The sequence below is a fragment of the Pomacea canaliculata genome, linkage group LG4 (assembly GCF_003073045.1).
Source record: "Pomacea canaliculata isolate SZHN2017 linkage group LG4, ASM307304v1, whole genome shotgun sequence".
Taxonomy (NCBI): Eukaryota; Metazoa; Mollusca; class Gastropoda; order Architaenioglossa; family Ampullariidae; genus Pomacea; species Pomacea canaliculata.
The window spans coordinates 23,088,509-23,109,270 of NC_037593.1; the positions used below are offsets into that span (position 1 = coordinate 23,088,509).

General features: G+C 43.8%; 2 protein-coding genes across 2 annotated transcripts; both read left to right on the plus strand.

Annotated features, from left to right (window-relative positions):
- The first annotated feature begins 6,955 nt into the window (after nucleotides 1-6,955).
- LOC112563170 lies at nucleotides 6,956-16,428 on the plus strand. Its single transcript, XM_025236942.1, has 10 exons — nucleotides 6,956-7,305; nucleotides 11,146-11,257; nucleotides 11,609-11,748; nucleotides 12,179-12,290; nucleotides 12,854-12,993; nucleotides 13,731-13,830; nucleotides 14,942-15,074; nucleotides 15,586-15,658; nucleotides 15,934-16,068; nucleotides 16,291-16,428. The coding sequence occupies exons 1-9, from the start codon at nucleotides 7,260-7,262 to the stop codon at nucleotides 15,984-15,986; spliced, it is 909 nt and encodes a 302-aa protein (XP_025092727.1). The 5' UTR covers nucleotides 6,956-7,259; the 3' UTR covers nucleotides 15,987-16,068; nucleotides 16,291-16,428.
- LOC112561693 (salivary glue protein Sgs-3-like) lies at nucleotides 16,263-19,048 on the plus strand. The gene is given in 3 exon segments (XM_025234310.1): nucleotides 16,263-16,700; nucleotides 16,702-17,530; nucleotides 18,183-19,048. Coding segments are annotated over 3 exon segments (1,356 nt in total). The 3' UTR covers nucleotides 18,272-19,048.
- Nucleotides 19,049-20,762: the final 1,714 nt, after the last annotated feature.

Here is a 20,762-nt window from a genome sequence, read left to right on the forward strand (position 1 = left end):
ATGACATACGGGGTGGGCATGAAATACAGGACTGAGTGACACATGGGAATGAAATACAGTTCTAAGTACAAGCAGGTGTATATGGGAAAGGTACAGATGGACACACACCACACAATGTTCGTGACAAGCTATAAAGAATGACCAGTGCAATATTTTCTGCTTGTGACAATGTATCGACGAGAACTCTTGAGTGTCCCGCTGAGTGTCTCAGCCACATCAGGATCACAGAGGTAGATTGTCTTAACCTGCATGTGAGCAAAGAACTGTGATGGTCAGCAAGACTGTCAGACAAACTAAGGCGGTTGAAATTATTAGTTCTGGTATCGTTTTGTATTGAAGAACGATTTATTTTTTTTGTTTTTTAAATAATGCTTACAGTTTAGATTTTTCCTAGTTGACACAATGACCATTTCGTGGTGGTGGTGGTGGTGGTGGGAAATCAAGTAAGCTGATTATTTAGTTCCTTGTTACTCCTCGAGTATCATAGGGCCGCAACAACACCTCGCCAGCGGACCCGGTTTAGGGCAGCCCCCCTCAGTTGGAGCCATGCGGTTCCGATGACCTTTCTTTCTGTTTTTTTTTTTTTTTTTGGTGATAAAAGGGCTGTTGTTGCTAACTTCTTCTTGGTGGCAGATCTTAAACTCAATACGGAGATTAAAAAAAAAAAAAAAAATTTTTTTTAAAATCAGCGTTTGTGTTGCTTCAAGGGAGGTAATACGAAGTTTAGTTGTACAGTCGCAGTAAGACAAAATTGTCTCCCTTTATGTGAGACGCTCTCATTGTTTTTTAGTTTTACCGTCTTGAAGAAAACTTGTGTTGTCACATTTATAGATAACTTAGACGGAAAGATCTAGATGCAAGCTGAAGAAGTCTCTTAATGGACAGCATTTCTTTACAGAGCCAGTCGTAAATTAAAATTTAGCGAACCAATTAATTGTTGCATGTTTGTTGCGATATATTTGTAACATAAATAATTTAGTTATTAAATATTTCATGTATTTTGCCCTTTTTAATAGCAATTCTAGAGTCGCATCATATTATCAATCCATATATTAATTAATTATACACAATGTATATTTTAATAATATAATAAGTAAAAGAATATAATAAAGAGTTTATAATATTTCCAGGATCGACCCACAGCTGCAATGTTTCCAGTTTAGATATCTATCTTTTTATCTACCTATATCTTTAACCTTAACATGTATTTTCTGTAATTCGACAAGCTTTCTTTGAAAACATTTTTGTCCATTTATTCTGGAAAATCGAATATTTTTGCAACAAAAAGAAAATGTCTCAAGGGTCTGTCTGTACGAGGGGCGTGTAGAAATGGACTAACAACTAACCCTCACTAACGCTTACCGACCGCGATCAAAACCAGACTTCGGGAACAGCAATGTGAAATTTGACCGCAACGAGACTTTTGATGTTATCAGTATAATTACTGAATTTGCTGCCTTAATTACAGTTTCTTTAACTGTTTTTTAAAGGGCCAAGAGCTCGCCCATTGGGTGGGACATGGTGCTATACAAGTGAAATTAAAATAAACGCGTGAGCATAAATTTAGCAGAATACCCAGTTTAACATCGTTAACAGATTTAACAATTCGATTTGACCCTCCTACTGAAATACATGTAACAGTTCTGAGCCATGTTGTTGACAAATCCACAGCAAGGACAAAATACTTTGCTCAGTAAGTAAATGCTACATAGTTGATAGTTTATACATTCATTTGAGTCTTACAGTGTTTAGTCAGCTGATGTAGAATGCATAATACACAACACAACACAACACAACACAACACAACACAACACAACACAACACAAACAGCTGTGCACTGATAAACGACGGCTTCAACCACAATGGATGTTTTCTCTGATTCTGGTGAGAAATGAAACTCTTGCTGAAAATCGAAGGATGTACTAACAACAATTGTATTTGCTGGATATATTTCGAAATACTCTTGTCTTCACAGCAATAGTTCACAGCTGTCTCCATCAGTCTTCCTGCCCTCACAACGCTAGCTCACCTGGTGACAGGTAAGCATCCTACTGTCAGACCAGTTTTCCCTCCAAAGGCCAGCATCTCGTGTCCAGACAAGGCATTGTGAGACACACATGAACCAGACTAATGTGTATCCATTGTTACAGACTACTGTGAACACTGCTCTCGCCCTGTAACCCGACACAGACTGCTTCATCACCAACTGTCAGCCCTCGGTGAAAACATTGCCACAGACAGCAGGCAGGGCAAGGACCCTTCCTCTCACCCAACTCAGTAAAAACACATCCTGAAGACTAAGTTCTAGAGAATTCATCGCACAGAAACCTTTATTGAAATTTTTTTTTTGCACAATTGCAGCGACAGCAAAAGCTGTTGTTTATTATGTAATGACAGTTTTACACCAAAAGCCACTACAACCAGTCCCTTTCTTACTCTCATATTCTTTCTTTTCCTCCTTTCTTCTATCATTTGAGGGTAAAAATTAAGATGTAAAGAAGTACAGCCTGACTGTTGAAGCCAGAAGTACGAGTGCTGAGTTAAAGTTATCTTCTATTTGCTAAAGAACATTTTTCCCAAAAATTACACGCGTTGACAAATTCACAGCAAAGACAAAATGCTTTGTGCAACTAGATGCTAATATATATATAAACCTTTTTATAATGTAAAATACACAACGCAGACAGAAACAAGTTTAAAAGGCCATCCATGGTCCTCAGAAGTGTATTTAATTTATATATATGTATTTGTATATTTATTGATATACTACTTTTTGTTGATCCCTTTTAATGAGCAGATGTACTATCTTTGATACCGCCACGGCCTTAGTGAGTAAACTACTGACTGAAGTAAGTGACTAATAGATGGAGTCAAAGGTCATGTGCTTGTTTGTGGCGGAGACATACATAACAAAATGACACCGACTTCCAGCGGAGGGAACAGAAAGGTAGAGAGTGTTGTCGGTAAACACGTATTGAAAACGTTTGCTTCAACTGTTTCCCGGCAACAACGGAATCAACCACGTGCGGCAAGCGGATGAATTATTTCTGAGCCTTTCTTCGAGTACCGTTTGTCGGCTATAGCTTCCCTCGAACCCTCCCAACTCTCATCCATCCTCCCTTCGTCGCTTCCGTTTGTTTCCCTTGTTGCGAGTTATTCCTCTTGTCGCGACACCGGAAGTGGCAGTCATGGCTGCCGCCGGCTGTACGTCATGTCTCCAGACAGGTTAACGTTTTGCTGAATTGTCCAGCACCGCGCCTGAAAATAGAGGTCCGAGGTGTCTGAGGTGTAGATGCAAGTAGAAGTTGTAAGTCAGCCATGCTAGACAGACATCTTGATATGAGTAGTGGCTGACTTACTGCTGACTGCTGACTTACTGCTGACTGCTGACTGCTGGACCCTTCACAGATGGCCAGGCTGTCACAGAGCTTGATATACACCTTATTCCCTGTAATGTTACACGAACATTCGAGGTGATAGATGTCTTGATAGAGTGTACTGACCAGAGAAAAGTGTTGATTAAATGAACAGAAATGATAGTTATCGTACTTGGTTCAGCAGCTACACGTTCACTCATCTCACTTTAGGATGGACTGTACCTGCCGCAGTCTACAGAGACAGTCTCCCCCGCACCAAAAAAAAAAAAAAAAAAAAAAGAGGACGATTTGCATCGGTCTCCCACTTCGATGTGGCAAAGATGATTAGGAAATATACATTTTCTTCTAACTACATGCTGGCTGTTTGTAGCTCAAGACCACTTGTTTCGCTCGGCGACTGTTAAGAAGCAGCAGCTGAACAGCAACGAGTCATCAGTACAGTTGGCGCTGCGGTGTCCAGAGATGGTCACACGTGCATCTCACTTTCGCACACACACACACACACGCACCTCACGTTCGCACACACACACACCTCACGTTCTCCCTGTTGACAACACACACGTGCACAGACTCAAAGCTACCTCTAGTCTCCTATTCCTGTGCTGTCGCTGGCTGGTAAAGACTAACAAGTTCTCAAACATTAAGGCAGAAAGTCGTGGCACCTTTACATCGGTCTTCTCAGATTTCATCAAAAGAAGTCTCAGTACACTAAGGTCGGCCAGACTGCAGTCGTATGACAAGGTGTCCATGGCGCAGTAGGGAGTCAGGCACGAGTGGGTTTCCATTGTTTCCTCCGCCCCTCCCTCCGCTGGGTGTGAGTAGGGTGCGTGCAAACAGCGCCGCCTGCCTAAAGTATTACCGTGTTGACTAAGGGCTGACTGCTGCAATCACTAGCGCCATCTGCTGGACAAGGTAGGTGAAGAGTGTTCTGTGTCAAAAGCATCTCGCTAAATATTCCAAGCCGATCTGATTCCAGTGTCAGTGACATCCCGCTCAATAAACATTCCAAACCAGAGTCTGCAAACAGCGCTTGTTTTTTGTTTTTTTTTGTCCCGTTGCTATGTCACGTGCTTGTGACGTGAGCATTGGTAGATGAATGAGTAGATCACAGGGTGGCTGCATGGGTAGGAGACGAAGTGAGTATGTGACTCCACAGACAGGTGGCATGAATGTTGTGTCGCACCCCCAGCCCTCGTCAAAAGGCAGAGAAGCTGCAGTGAGTACCCTTTCTTGTCAAATCTCTTCTCACCTTCAGCACAGACCCACCTCCTCCTCCCACAATAATAATAATATAGGTGATAGGTGTTCTAATTCCTACAACAACAACAACAACAACAACAACAACAACAACAACAACAACAACAACAACGGTGATAGGTGTACTATGTATTCTATTAAATTTTCACGCCTGTACAAGACTTTTTCAATATCGTCCAACCATGTCGTTCGTGACGATCACATCAACAAACACACGCTATTGCGTTAAAAACTTTTTATGTCTTTATTTCAAAGGTAATACATTTTATTGGCTTCTTCTGCTTATTTAACAAACGACATATTTTCTGCCTTAAACATAAACTCATAAGAAAATTTTCTTTAATTTTTAGAACCAGGTCGGTGTCTACTTCTTGCAGCTCCGACACACCGTAACTCTGTTACAGCTGTAGTAAAGTGTAACTCTGTTACAACTCTCCGACTCTGTTATATTTCTGATGCCCATCAACTCTCTAAAGACTGTTAAAACTGTTCATCCTGCGGTGACAAATAAAGGTTTACATTTTGGTAGTAAAGACCCGCTTATGTCTGGTCCAGTGCTCTTCAGTAAGAGAGGCGAGGAAAGCACTGAGACCAGCAGACAGTGGTAAACATTCGTCGGTATCGGTTTGACTCTTTTAAATTATATTATCTTTATAACAATAATCCTTACTCTCCCCACAAAACACCGCCCATTGTTTGCTGACATTTCGCTTGGACTTGCCGTTGACACCATCGCGACCGGCGGTGACGGAAGTCTCCCAGCGACCATCAGCAGCCACAACACTCGGTAGTCAGCCTCGGGCTGAAGTATGGAGACTGAAGATCAGAAAAACAAAACTGACTGGTGGGTTTGTAGTCAAGTTCTTTAACTATTCACCTCTTTGTACAAATTGCTGCGAGAGAAAATAAACATTTGGAGATGTTATCATCGGATGATGGATGTCGGTTGTTTGCGGATGTGTACACTCTTTAGGTCATCCGTGTGTAGGTATTTGGTAGAATCTTTCTCTCTAGCTGTCTTCTCCGAAAAGTGTTCATTTCATACTTCAGTAGACTAGGAGAAACAAATGTTTTATCAGCAAATACGGACACATGAAATCCATCATGTCAATAATGTAACCTCATGCGGACAACCATAACTATTAGATAGACATCTTGTTTATATATAAAAATACATTACAAGTAAGTGATGATGAGCCATTCAGCCCTATACACCGTAGATAATCTCTTGTTTACTGAGAGACTTCTAGAGCGCAGCTCTGTCCTGTACACGAGGCACAGACTCGGGCGGTGCGCCTAGTGCAGCAGTCACGGACAGGAGCGAGTGGTGGTAACACGAGACACCAGATGTCGCGAGCTCTGCCTTGTCGGTGATTACACAGTCAAACCCAACAAGGGTCATGATCCGTTAAGAGCATAGACACATACAGACACTGTGGACATCATTACACGCTGTAGACAGCATCACACAGACACTGGAAACATTTCACACACAGTGGAAAGCATCACATTTGAATGCATCGCCTCGAAGCTGCATCCCGCTGTCTGACTTCTTCCAACACATTCCATTGTCATGAACATCATAGCAGGACCCCTCACCTCCTGTAAGCCAGACCTCAGCTGATCTCACACTAACCTGTGTCCCTGCAAAACCTTGGGGACACACCACAACTGTAGTAGACTAGTACAGCCAGTCGGCTCCACAGCTCCCCCTGGCGGTGTCAACAGGCCGTGACACAGGGACATGACCCCGGGTGACCATGGAGCTGTCGCCTCAGACTTTGCCTCACATTTGTTGTGCTTCTCGTTATTGTTGTTTTATTTGTTGAGACCAGTGACGTCTAGTGACGTGTAGCTGTAAGGACCGTTAGGTTCGTCGTATTATTTCTGTTGTCTTCCTCCATCTGACTGCCACGAGCACTGGCCACGCCATTCGGTGCAAAGATTACTACTAAGTATAAAATCTTTGCCCTCGGGTATCATCGGGAGGGATGACATGCAGCCGTGCGCATAGTTTCGTCTACAGAAATAAAAATCGTATATATATATCTTTTACAGACCCTTTCACACACACATATATATATATTAGATATTTTCAATGCATCTTTGCAATCTGTGACTTCTCGTATTTGTTTGTGCGTCTACACTTGATGCATTTATATCTCTTTGACTATTTTCATCTGTTATTTTTATTTTCCTTCCACATTATTTTATCATTATATCACATAACAATTTTTCTTTTATTAAAGATCACTTTATGAATGTTTATTATAAGAATTTTTCATAAAATGATGCACAGCCAGACCAAGCAGAAGACCCTGTCCACCATGACAGTGTAGGCCCCTGTGAGGACCATCCTCACTCTACCCGTGTGGGACTTTAATCCCATGAGACACTGATAGCATCGGGAGGATGGAGAACGTGAAGACATTATCAATTATTGCTCCCCTCCCCCGCTGATAGCTTCCCACGCCTCCCCAAGGTGTGTGTATCCCTCCCTTCACGTTCCACACCTCTGGCCCCAGGCTCTTCCTGGCTGTGATCTGCATTTGACTTGTCCTCCCATCATCCAGCCAGGCGTGAGACAGGGAGTCAGTGTGTAACCATCGTCTGAACTATATCAACATGGCGCCGGATTCCTTCTGGACTTTTCTGGGACTTGTCCTTTTGGGTGAGTTGTTGAAGTGTTTGCTAAACTGTTGTGTGCGACAACACTTGTACTTGTAACAAAAATATTCTTCGTGGCAAAAGAAAAGATTGCTTCTGGCTATTTAACAGATAAGCTAGCTTAAAAATCTGAATTTATTCCGCTGTTTAGACGAATGTGATATGGAGATTAGACAAGTGTAGACAGTGTGGAGTTTCTCTCTCGCTGACGTGTATTGGACCTACAACTATATTGTAGATATAGGGGTATATGGGGTATAGGGGTATATGGTCTCTTCCATCCCGCCATCTACCCACCATTGAATTCTTTAAACGTGGACTACAAATCACATCAGCTCCACGAACATTATTCCTGACACCAATTAACAAAGTTGTCAATAATTGTGATTTTGAGTCAATTGATTATCCATCTGCTCGTCTTCTTCAGATTTATGACACTCTTTATCCTTATTGTTTGTTCTTCGGTTCCTCTTTGTATCTTCTTTGTTTGTCTTTCATGACTTGTCTTCATAGTTGTTTCTCCGTCTCCGACTTGTCTTCAGCGCTGAGAGCATGCTCCATCGTGAGCGTGATTATGTTCTTTATAAATCACACCTTTTTATATTATTATTAAAATAAAATACATATTTATTGTCTGCTTTCATTTACAACCGAGACAGAAATTGTCCTTTGTTGGGAGCTCTCATAAATAATAAATAAACAACATGCGTTTACATCCCACACAATTACTGCACACACTCTCACATTTAAACCCTCCCCTCCTCGCAATTATTATTAGAGGCGCGCGCGCGCACGGACACACACACAGAGAGGGTACATTTGTTAGTTCTGTTCAAGAGTGATAATACAACTAGGATGAAGGACTTAGCAAAAGCACTCTTCTTGGCGGCCACCTGTTTCCGTCTACAGCCAGAGGGTAGCATTTGGAAATTGTGATGCAGTGGGTGAGAGAGGTGTGGGAAATAATAATAATAATAATAATAAAAAAAATAAAAATAATAAAAATAAAAATAATAATAAAAAAATAACAATAATAAAAAAAATAAAATGACGATGACGATCTGCCTTAACCTTTCGAGTCCGGTTTGAGAAAGTTTTCATCCTTAGCTGGACACTAGTGACCCTTAAAGTAGATACTAGTGTAGGGTGAACACTAAAACATAAGACAGACTGTCAGTGAGAAGACAGCAAGAGACCGACTGACCGACAAGGACAAGCAGACGTCTGCTTCTTCCTGGAGCTCGTCAGGTCCTCGCGCTGGTGGGTCACCTGACATCGTAGGAGGTCGCAAGCGCCTCAAATAGTAAGAACCTACAAACTAGAGGCAGCGAGATGCAAGACAGTTATTGTAAGGACAAAATACTTGTATATCTCTGTCAGGTTAGTATTTCTTAAATTTTTTATTTAAAATTTATTTATTATTTTTTTGCACAAACGGCGAGCGCGTTAGTTCAAACTCATCTAGTTAACTCCCATGTAAATGGCGAATAGACTGAAGAGTGTACCTCTTAACATACCTCTAATTGTACAACATGTACCTGTCAGTGCACACGATGTACCCCTCACCATATCTCTCAGGACAACATGTTAGTAGTGACACAGACTAATGAGGGAACTAAGGTGAAATATTTTGGGGGATGGAATTCAGTCACTTTCCCTGACCGGTCGGGCTGCAGTCCTCCGAGATGGTGTCAATCGCCGCCACTTCGACGCTCTGCGCCGCCTTCTACCTCGCCTGCTTAAATTCTGGAGCTTCGCGGCGTATTCGTCGACCACCTCATCACGTTGCTGTAGCACTGATGTCGACATTTTTGTTCGCCGTACGCCTCCACTAGGACACCCAAGATCTTTCTCGGCGTATCTCTTGCGTCATGCGGAAGCATCAACACTCGACGTCTGGCAGGTCCCTCCAGCGAGCTCAAGATGTAACCACGAGCCGCATTCTGACACATCGGGTTTATGGCGAGAGCTAACTCGACCTCTGTTTCAATCTCGTCGACACTCGTTGGTCCACCGGCAAACTACTGAAAGCGGACTAACTAGTATGCTCGTAGAGCCTCTGCCACCCAACGGATAGCATCATGGTTCTCTCTATGTACTAATCTTCTGTCGTGGGCTTCTGCCCGTGATGAACAAATGTTTCTTTTTGTTCAGCAGTGCTTTTAGGCCCTTGGTCACCCAAGATTTGTTGTTAGGATAAACATACACTGCCTTGATGGACTGGTGCAATCAACACTATTTTACTCCTCACTTTTACTCCTAACTGTTTGTTAAATGTCTGTATGGGTATGTGAGCAAAGACAAATTTCTGTCCTCCTGGGCAGACAATAAAGTCTGTTTTGATTTGATTTTGATTTGATTTTGAATGTGGCTTTTATTGAATAAAGCACATTGCTGAAAGGAATAACGCTCTATAAAACAACATTTGTTCTATTATTATTATTGTTATTTGCTCATGAATCTGCAATAAATACAGGTGACACAAGGGTCAGCTCACCCCAGTCCCTGTGTCCCAGTGTTTTACGGCTCATGCTCCACTTTTATTATTTTCCGTCTTCCTGACGCTCCCTGCCTCTTCGCTGTTTCTGCTCCGTGTCCACGAGCTCGCACCTGTACCTCCGAGGTATGTGCAGACAAATAGTTGGAGGTTTAGCTGCCCAACTGTCAAACATGGCGGCTTTAACGTTCGTATCGTGGAATATTCATTCTGTCCCAAGTTCATCGAAATACAGACACGCTTTCTGCTGACAAACTAATCCGCAAGTAAACGGTGTTAGCATCTTTGACATGCGCGCGCGTGGATGTGTATGCATGCATTATTTGTGCGTCTGTGCGTGCGTGCCCGCGTGTATGTATTTACAGGTGAGTGTGTTTGTATTTGTGTGTAATGGGGGATTGAGTTCCCCGCACAGAGATGGCCGTTGCTTGTGTTAGGAGTGGCTCACCTGCCTGCACGGTTGTCATTGGTGATGTTAAGGTGGTTGTAGTACCTTGCAACACGTCCACTGTTCTAACGGTCACATTCCACAAGGCTGTGCTCAGTGACGTGCCTGAACGTCACGCTGTTCCCGACATTGTGGTGACGTACAGAGACTGGCGTGTGACGTGCTTATCCTGGCCACTGCCATTGGCTGACTGTTTTCTTGCTTTTGTCGACAATAAACAATGGACACAGTCTGAGGAGTAACATAACAGAGAAGTTAAAACACGATTCATCATCTGCTGTCCTCTTTACAGTAATTTGATCGTTATGGAGACAGAGAAGACGACAGTTGATGAGGATGTTGAAAGTCCTGGACGAGGAACAAAAAGCAACGGGCAAGGAAACTCGAGTCCAGAGCGAGGACGAGAAGCAAAGGGGAAACAAATGGCAATAAAATGGAAACAGACCAACACAGAAACGAAAACGCAGAATTAGTCAGCTAATGGGTGTACTTTCCTGATAATTTGTTTCCAGGCAACAGTCGCTCTGAACATATATATACACAGTTCGGGGTCTTTAACCTTCGACCTTACCTATGAACATGACATTATTCACCGCCCTCGTTTGCTGTAGTCACTAAACCAGCCCCCTTCCTACTCGTACCCGTAACAGTTCATCTCAGTCCATCATACACCTCAAACTTGTTTTATTTAACTTTTTAACACCATTACCACGGGGTAGGGTTACCGCTCCTCCCTCCCCTACCCCCCGTCATCCGTTATAGCTCCACGTTCCCCACAAATGATCTGTGAAAATATTGTGTGGACAGTCAAACTATCTGTAACCCTGACCAAAACAGTTATGAGTGATGACAGTGATGACTGTCAGTGGAATGAAATGAAATATTTCTGTATTCCCCAGTGGCGAGTCACGTGACGGGACAGGACCCGTGCGGCGCCGCTGTGGACTCGTGCGTCGGCATCTTTGACGAGGATTTGAAAAGAGCCGGAGCTAATGACAGCTTGGTCTGCAGGTAGGACCTGTCCCTCCATCACATTTGTCATGTCCTTTACTGCACAGGCTGCTTTCTCCTGACATTTCTCGACTTTCTTTTATTTTCCTGCAGTTCCGGGTATCGGCATCTAGCCGCCATTACTGTGAAAAGCTGTTGACAAAACCTGCAAACTGTCCACTGGGGGTGGGGGACACACTTGTATCTTTAAGGTGTACTCTGTTGGTAACGGTCTCCTCAGAATTTCGCAGATTTACTAAGGAATATGCACCTAGTATCATTGATCCCGAATACGAGAATGATGATAATGATGACTGTCGTCGACGCTGCTGCTGCTGCTTTTGACGATGATAATGATGATGTTTTATCTAGTGCAAGTGACAGATTACTTGGCTGTGTCGGTTCTTACCTTGGCTCTCCAAGTTCAGCTTGTGATGTCATCCGGGCTGTCCAGATTGTCCAGGGTATAACGAACCTTGCTGCCAGTCAAGTCAAACCCAACTGCACCCTGGGTAGGTTATGTGTGCTGGGTGTCAGCCACAGCTCTTGTTCTTGTCTGTATCAAAGTCATGTTCTTGATAATGTCAATGTCAGTGTCGTGTAGTGACACTTTCTACTTGTCACGTGAGGCTGCTTAACTGTCTTCCTGTCACAGTCTCCACCCCCAACTTCACAACTGCTTACATCCTAACATACTACAGGTAGACAAGAGCGCATACAGACAGACACAAACATCATACGTGTGTGTGTTTATATATATATGTCTCTGTCTGTACTATAATGTAATGTTGTACCATGTAAATAACCACCACTAGTAGACATGCTAGTGTGTGCGTGCATGTGTTTAGCTGTGTGCATGCGTGCTTGTGTGTACATGTGTTTTGACGATGATAATGATGATGTTTTATCTATATTTTTAATGATGACTGTTGACGAGTGCAGGCAATGCCCGGCTACCTGTACTGAGGACAGACAACTGCTCACAAACAATCAACTTCTGTGCCGGCTTCCTGTACGCCGCACAGACACAGGAGACTGCAGCTGATGCTTGCACGTAAGCTGCCCTTGATGACGTCACTAGACCGTTATAACCACCCCATCACCCTCCCCCCCCACGTCACCTCCACCACTACCACGACAACATCTGCCCCAACACTAAGTGGTTATACAAATGTATCTGATGGATACGGTAAACAATGTAAATAATCAGTCAACTAGCATACGTTGTACAGGCTACACCATGGTTACATCATCATCACTGGTGTGCATCATCTACATACTACATCATTGTTATCACCATCATCACTACTTGATCAGCTAATGTACATGGTGTAGTACTGCTCCGTATAAATAATCAGCACTATACCACACAAATAATCACTACAATATCAGTCAATATTCCTGATACACCACGCAGCTAGCCACGGCTATGTCAGCTATGGTACACGAGCTTCGTGCAATAACTTACAACATCAACTAACTTCTTCAGCGAGTCTTGAGGCTTTTGTAATTACTGTTTTGCACCTTCAGTTGTGGTACCAAGAACTGAAACTCGTACCACCAACATCAGCAGCAACATGAGATCGTTACAGCTGTGACGTATCACTTTTGCTGCAGGTTCATCGGATACCTACAGCAGTGCTCGCAGCTGGAGCCTGGCTTTGCAAACTGCACGCAGGACAAACTGGACGCCATGCAGGACTACGTCAGCAGCGCCACCTTCAGGTTCAACGACTACCCGACCTTTTGTGCTGACCGTACGTATCCTAGTGATATAAAGTGTGTGTGTGTGAGAAAAGAGAGAAAGTTGACTTAATTAATGTCGATGTAATTTACGTAACAAACAAAACATTTAAACAATCGGGGTGAGCACCGCTCACACACGCCAGTAGCTTGGTTTGTTTGTTGTCCCAGGTTGTCGGTCAATTTTCCACTGCTGTCTCATTATCTGGTAATCAACGATAATGCAGTAATCAACGCTTCCCTTCCAAGTGGCATTTTGTTTAAGTTTTAAAAGCGTGAAATTATTGTGAACTAAACTGGTTAGAGTGGAAAATGGGTTGGGATCATGTGATCAAGGATACCCGCATTACATGTTGTCAATGATCTCGTTGAGACCAGAGTGTGAAAAACATGATTGAACACTGAGAGCGACAAAGGCCAGGCTGGACAGGGTCTGGGGCAGCCATGACATCAGCTTACTACGAAGTACAATCTGTACAAGTCCCTGGTACTACCGATCCTGCTGACTGACCAGAAATGTGTTCATTGTGGACACACAAATCTGATCAGTGGAGACCGCGAGAAATCCAGGAAAACATGAACAATGGCATCATCATCTACAAACTGAATACATTACCCTTAATTACCTCTGGTTTAACAGGCAACAGTGTGGTGTACTAAGCATGGTAATGAGTGACCTCTGACCTGTATTGTTGACAGTGTGGTTTACTAAGCATGGTAATGAGTGACCTCTGACCTGTATTGTTGACAGGTGATAGGTTCGATGTTGACAGCGCTAATTTCAAGTTCTCTCAGTGCCTGGAGCTGACCAAGAACCTGACCAACGGTCTGCCGCGAGATGAGATGTGCAGGTAAGTTCTGGACAGTGTCATGACATCTCAGTGACAAGGTAACCAACTTAATATGTCTGAATGACAGGACTGACACTTGTCCTCTCACGATGTTTGCCATAAGGACCTCTAGCAAGGGACCTTTGGTGACAGAACTCACGCGCGACCGCCGACTGTCCCCGTTAGTCCTCACGTCAGATCGTCAGAGACCGTTCATCAGGTCATAGTGTCAGACAGTTCCTATGTCATGGTAGGATGAAGAAAACAAAAAATAAGTAAAACAAAAACAATTAAAAAACAAAACAAAACAAAACAAAAACAAAAAACCCCAAAAACAAAACAAAATAAGAAACCACCACAACAACAAAACAAAACAAAACAAAACAAATAAACAAAACCAAAACAAACAAAACCACAACCAACAGTCGTAGGTCTCTGAGGCACGTGACGAAAATACTCTCTTCCTCCACATCGTTCTCAGTGGAAGGATGGAGGATTGTCTGTTGTCTGCAACTTGCGGTGATTCCGGGACAACAGGTAACAGAGTCCACAGAGCACTTGCAAGTGTTGCCAGCAAATGACAAGTGCAAATGTCACCAGACATAAAGAGCGACTAGCGGCGAAGGCCCGTCAGCTCCAGCCACCAACTGTTCACAAAGTCGCTTCCTACAAGTAATTGTCATAAAAATCCAAAAAGAATTAAGAATAATGAATCAAAGATTTTCTCAATTAAAAAAAAAAAATAATAGTGGTGGTAAAAATTCCCCTCTTTTAAAAAAATCCTCGAGTACTTCAAAGTAAACATTGCAATATGCAACGATTCCTGCAAATACACACCTGTGTCTTCTTTGAATGAGTGAGACAAACGTGTCTTGACTTGTGATTTAAGGTTTCATTATCTTCCTCCACACAGTATTTATACTGTGCAGGGTTATGTCCTCACGTCGGCCATGTTTCACACATTTCACCTCAATCACAACCTCTTGACACAAACATGTCATATGACCATGTCACACTGTTTTACTCCTACATCTGACTGTTCATCGTGAGCGCCGCATGCTTTAATATCACAGAGGGTCCTAACCTACTGTGACATAATCAAAGTACGTTTTGCTTGTGACGTCACTTGCAGGTTGTACACGTCACTGGTAGCCTGCCAGAATGACGCGAAAGCACCGCCAGCCCCACGCAGCAACAGTCATTTGACCGGCAGATGGAGAGGATCTTCCTGGACCTGCAGGGCAGACCCTTCTACTGCGAGGCCGGTAGGTGGCAGCAGCGTTAGCGAAAATTAAAAATAGCTAAATAGCATTTTAACAACATAGATACAGTAAACAAAACATTTCAAACACACCCGACATGTTTAGGTAAACACGAGAGGAGATCGGAGAGTTCTAGAATGTCAGTAAAAGAATGACGTCACTTCGTTTAGACTTTGCTCGCCGCACTGGGTGGGTAGGATGAACCACTTAGCTAAAACCTTAATAGCAGCAGTCTAGCTGAGTGTTACGTCAGCAGTCTAGCCGAGTGTTACGTCAGCAGTCTAACCGAGTATTACGTCAGCGGTCTAAACGAGTATTACGCCAGCAGTCTAGCTGAGTGTTACGTCAGCAGTCTAGCCGAGTGTTACGTCAGCGGTCTAGCTCGGCAGTTCGTAATGAAGCTCGAGCTAATTAGTACCTCAGCCTTTGGTAATGATGACTACGACCTGCCAGCGTGTGGTAGTCATGTCAGACACGTGACCAGCATGATTTTGTCTCTCACTCTGTTGGGCAGACAACCCCTGCACGGAGGCGTTCCGACAATGCAACGCTTCTCTCGTCCAGACGGATCTTCAAGAGCCTTGCGAGTGAGTGCCCCTGCCACCAGCATTTCTTGACTTACCAAGTTAAAGAGTTTTTGTCACGGGGGGAGGGGTGAAGGGTCTTTGCAGAAAATAATAATTGTCCAAAATGAGTCTCATGTGGCTTCATGATAGATGTTCCCGTCTTCACAGTGAACCGCTAACCCTCTCCTCCATCACAAAAGCGAATTAAGAAAATCTTGAGGAGATTGAAAGTGTGTGCAAGGTCGACTGTGAGGTTCAGGAGGTCAGAGGTCATGCCTGACACTGTTTTGTTTCAGTCTCCTGTCTATTTATGACGACTGCCTGTCTAAGCTGTCGCCCCAATCTGTGAAAATACTTATTCACTGGCGACCTATGACCTCACGCCACCACCGTGGTCAGCCTGGTGATTGAAGTCAACCAGAACTTTAACTGTGAGTCTCTGTCTCTCTTCTGTCTCAGTCTCGGTTTCTTTTTTACTTTATCCTTTCACATTTATACTAATATATGATATCTGTATAGACATGTAGACAGGTAGACATGCTGTGTGTAGTGTGCGCGTGCATCTGTTGGTGTGTGTATAAGGAGGGTGTCGTTGCCAGCCGAGAGCTGCTCAGGGTGAGTCTCCATGTACCCGTGTTGTGACGTGTTCGCAGGCTCTGCAGGCATAAACGTGACAGGAAGTAGTCCCACACCGGCAACTACAACTACGACAGCACCAACTACAACATTGTCGTCTACTACTACAAGTACTACAACGAGAACTACCACAACTGCTAGCACGTCAACGCCATCCACAACGTCAACGACCACAATCACATCCACAACTCCTAGGACCACACCAACCACGACTTCAACTACCACAACTACGTCTACAACTACGACTACACCAACTACAACTTCAACGACCAGAACTACACCTACTACCTCTACAACCACGCCAACCACGACTTCAAGGACCACAACTACGTCTACAACTACAACGACCACACCAACTACAACTTCAACGACTACAACTACACCTACAACTACAACGACCACACCAACTACAACTTCAACGACTACAACTACACCTACAACTACAACGACCAACTACAACTTCAACGACTACAACTACACCTACAACTACAACGATCACACCAACTACAACTTCAACGACCACAACTACACCTACAACTACGACAACCACAGCAACCACGACTTTAAGGACGACAACTATACCTACAACTACGACAACAACCACAACTACACCTAGTACCACTACACCAACCACGACTTCAACGACCACAACTACATCTACATCTACGACTACACCAACTACAACTTCAACGACCAGAACTACACCCACTACCTCTACAATCACGCAACCACTACAACGACCACACAACTACAACTTCAACGACCACAACAACACCTACTACCACTACAACAGCCACAACTCGTCAACCACTACACCTACAACCACTACAACCACACCAACCACGACCACATCTGCCACCACTACAACGACGACGCCAACCACAACTTCTACTACCACAACTACACCTACTACCACGCCAACCACAACGTCAACTACTACACCTACTACCACGCCAACCACAACGTCAACTACTACACCTACTACCACGCCAACCACAACGTCAACTACTACAACTCCACCAACTACAACAACGAACACACCAACCACAGTTGCAACGTCCAGTCTGACTGCGATGATAACAAGTACATCTACTACTGAAACAACTACAAGCACCACCACACCAGTCGAGTCATCTACAGCATCCTCATCCACTGCGGCCTCCGCCTCCTCGCCTGAAGCTAAGGCGACGACAGCGACGCGGACTGTCCGGCCTGCAGTTGACTACCGCAACAAACTTTTGTTTTCGAGGATCTACGGTATGTCTTTGGTGTGCTTATCGCTCTCCTACAACACGCTCAGCTCCTTCACTGTGGGTTTGACCGAGCTGTAGACGAGTAGTTCCAACCTACTAACGTATTTTTCTAACGGGGTCATAGGTCAGGTCAAACCCACAAGTCCTGGCGTGACACATTGATTAAGTCTGTGTTTATTTTCACCTTCATCGAATGCAGCTATAGGTACAAATATTTTAGTTTACTTTTGTTTTCTATAATATCTGTAGAGAAAATAATTAGGAATTTCAGTCCAACATTCGGAAATTCATTAGCTGTTGCACATGCGTACCTCCGTGCGCGTGGCGTCACATTTAAGCGCGTGACGTACTGAAGACTTCGGACATAGGAATGAGACATAGCGAGGGGTAGTCAACGCTCCACCCAACTGTCACGCGCTCTACCTTGCTGCCATAGTCCCCTTCAGGGTACCCGGCACCACTCAGACCAATGCCAGTCCCCATTCCCCTTCCAGTTGACCCACGTGCACGGAGGTGAAGGAGGGGCGGGGGAGTGGGCCTCCTCACAAACAATAAACAGCGGGGGATTGGGGGCGAGAGCGCGCGAGATAAAATGACGTAATGTAAATAACGATGACGCCAGCACTATTGTGACTAACGGGTGTTTGTTTGTCCAGGCTCCTCCATCAACTGGGCGGAAAGGACGAGTCACTGCCTGCTGTTGTTGTCTTCCTCACTGCTCGTGGCCCTGACACTTCGTGCGTAGCGCGCGGGGACCGTGTCATGCGTCACGTGTCACCAGTGAGGTGGTCACGTGGTCACGGAGAATCCCAAGACACGGACGTTCGTGCAAATTCTTCACTGAGCGGCAACTCTCTACTTCACGTCGTGTCTACGTCTTTTCGCCAACAGGACCAGCAAGCCAGCTGTGGACATGGCAGTGACAGTGACAGTGACAGTGACAGTGACAGTGATGGTCAGTGTAGGAAAGCCATTGTCACCTACAGCATCACAACCTCCTTAGAGGCCCCATGCAAGGACCGTGTGGAATAGACAAACCGAAACTGGATTTTTTGGTCACATGTAAAATTGTAGATTATCGATGATGTCTCGTTGTCGCCTCTGTTTTTTCTGTCAGGAATCTCTAAAATTCTTTCTCTCTGTAGCATTGTGTCAAGTTCATTGTTTCTGTCAGGATTGTGTCAAATCGTTATTTTTTGTAGGATTGTGTTAAATCCATTGTTTTTTGCCAAATCATTTATTTCTTTTTGCTTTCTGCTAAATAATTTGTTTCTCTGCCTGGTCCTTCCTGCTTTGTTTGTTTACGTACAAAGCTGCAACAAAGCAACCAGTCGAGTAAGAAGAGAAGACAAAACAATATTTTATGGAGGACTTAAACATAAACAACCTTTACATGAAAAGACTATCTTCGAAAGTTACACTTTGGGATTACAACTGAAAAATAAACAATTATGTTTCATATTCCTGCTTTTTAATGTTGTCTAATATTTATGCAGATTAAATAAAATTTTTTCAGTCACAACATTCTTTGTTTCAGTTCTTTTTAATTTCTATTTTCTTTCTTTCCGTGCCTTTAACTAAATCTTTGCATTGTTTATTTTTCAATTTACTTTCTTCTGTTTTGCATCTTTCTCATGTAACTTGCGCACTTCTTATTCTTCTTCTGCCACCCTCTCTCGTTTTTTCTTCCTCGATCCATGTCTCTCCTCAAGTTGTCCTTTCCTCACTTTGTCTTGTTTTTGTCCTCCTTGACCTGAGTCTTATTTCATAAACATGCCGACAGCGGTGCCTCGCTAATCGAGATATAAGGTCTGCTAAAAACAATTTTTTTGTAAAATCACAAAAATGCAGCCACATAATTTCGACTTTGATAAATAGACTAATTTAACTTGACAATTGTCGAGGGGTAAAGTTAGGGCTGAGCCAGCAAGGAAGATTCATCACAAAAATGGTAAATTTTTGCACAAGACTGCAAAATAAGGTTTGCATGCAAATCAATATTTTTTTCAGATTCACATCGGAGGAAAAACGCTTTTCTTTGACTGCAGCCATACATTCCCTCCTCATCTCTTCATTTTGCTTGTGCATGCTGAGGGAATGTAAAGTCTCAGATTGTGAAGCTGTAGTCAGGGTTGTCCACGTGTGTGTGCACGTGCCTCGGTGAGTTTGTGTGCGGGTGGCTGAAGTCTGACAGTCGGTCGTGCAATCTCGAACTAATATCCCTGGACTGCTGGCTGACGATTTTTTTTTTCAGTTAACTGCTAAAACGAGGCATCAGACGACATAGCTTCCGGTTTATTCACATTCTTTGTTACGGCTCGCCGAGACTAACAGCGTTGGTCTTCGGCAGACAGACAGCAGTCCACCTACACACGTCCATGGTGCACGTGCGAGTCCAGAGAAGCAGGGTGGAGGTGTGATGGAGTCTGTCTGTGCCGTGGGGTGTCGGTGGAAGCCGTGGTTACAATACCCCACTGACGTCAGCGCGCGCTCGTCAGCGATTGGCCAACACCATGAATGTATTTTTCGTCCATGTACACAGACCGGCCTAAGTTATGCGCCAATCAATGGCGGGCCGTTAAAAACTTTGACGTCTGCTTTTCTTGTTCAAACACAGGCCCTGCCAGAAGCCACAAGAAAATGCGATGGAGGAAAATAATTATTTTTTACAGCTCGTCATGTCAGATCCGCTTGTCTTTGTGGGTGAGGTCTGACTTCCAGCCTGTGACATTCTCTCCGCCATTGAAGCCTGACTGATACAAATACATGATGTTGCTGAAATATGAGTGTTACAAATGGTTGTGCAGGCTGCTGAAATATTCAACAAGAAGTGCGTGTCAAAATAGCTTCACACGATGAATTCACGAGAATTCTGTCAGGTGTGTGTGAATAATCTGCATCCGCCATGCTACCTGTGTAGAAAATGTTGATCACCTGCACTTATTACCAAACCTCCGGTTAATGGGTTTATGCAGATTACTGAAGGGAGTGGGAGGCTCTTGTCATTTTGATACAGATGCGTTGTAATAGGTCTTGAGAATTAGAATTAAAAAGAGTTGATGGGACACAATTCACATACATGGACACTAAACACGGTGATGACTATAACTGTCACTATCGTCACCAAGATGCCGACCCTCCCTGATTAACAAAATGCGACAAGGGTGAGGATCAGGGGTCTGATACAGTCCCGTCTTTCTCCCATGAATTGTTCTATCTTTTCCTGCTATTGTTTT

Bases quoted from the DNA above. Each gene is read 5' to 3' on its own strand.
- LOC112563170 (XM_025236942.1), top strand. From the start codon at position 7,260: ATGGCGCCGGATTCCTTCTGGACTTTTCTGGGACTTGTCCTTTTGG. The intron at 11,258-11,608 runs GTAGGACCTGTC...TGTTTTATCTAG, and splicing joins AATGACAGCTTGGTCTGCAG to TGCAAGTGACAGATTACTTG. The intron at 11,749-12,178 runs GTAGGTTATGTG...TGACGAGTGCAG, and splicing joins CAAACCCAACTGCACCCTGG to GCAATGCCCGGCTACCTGTA.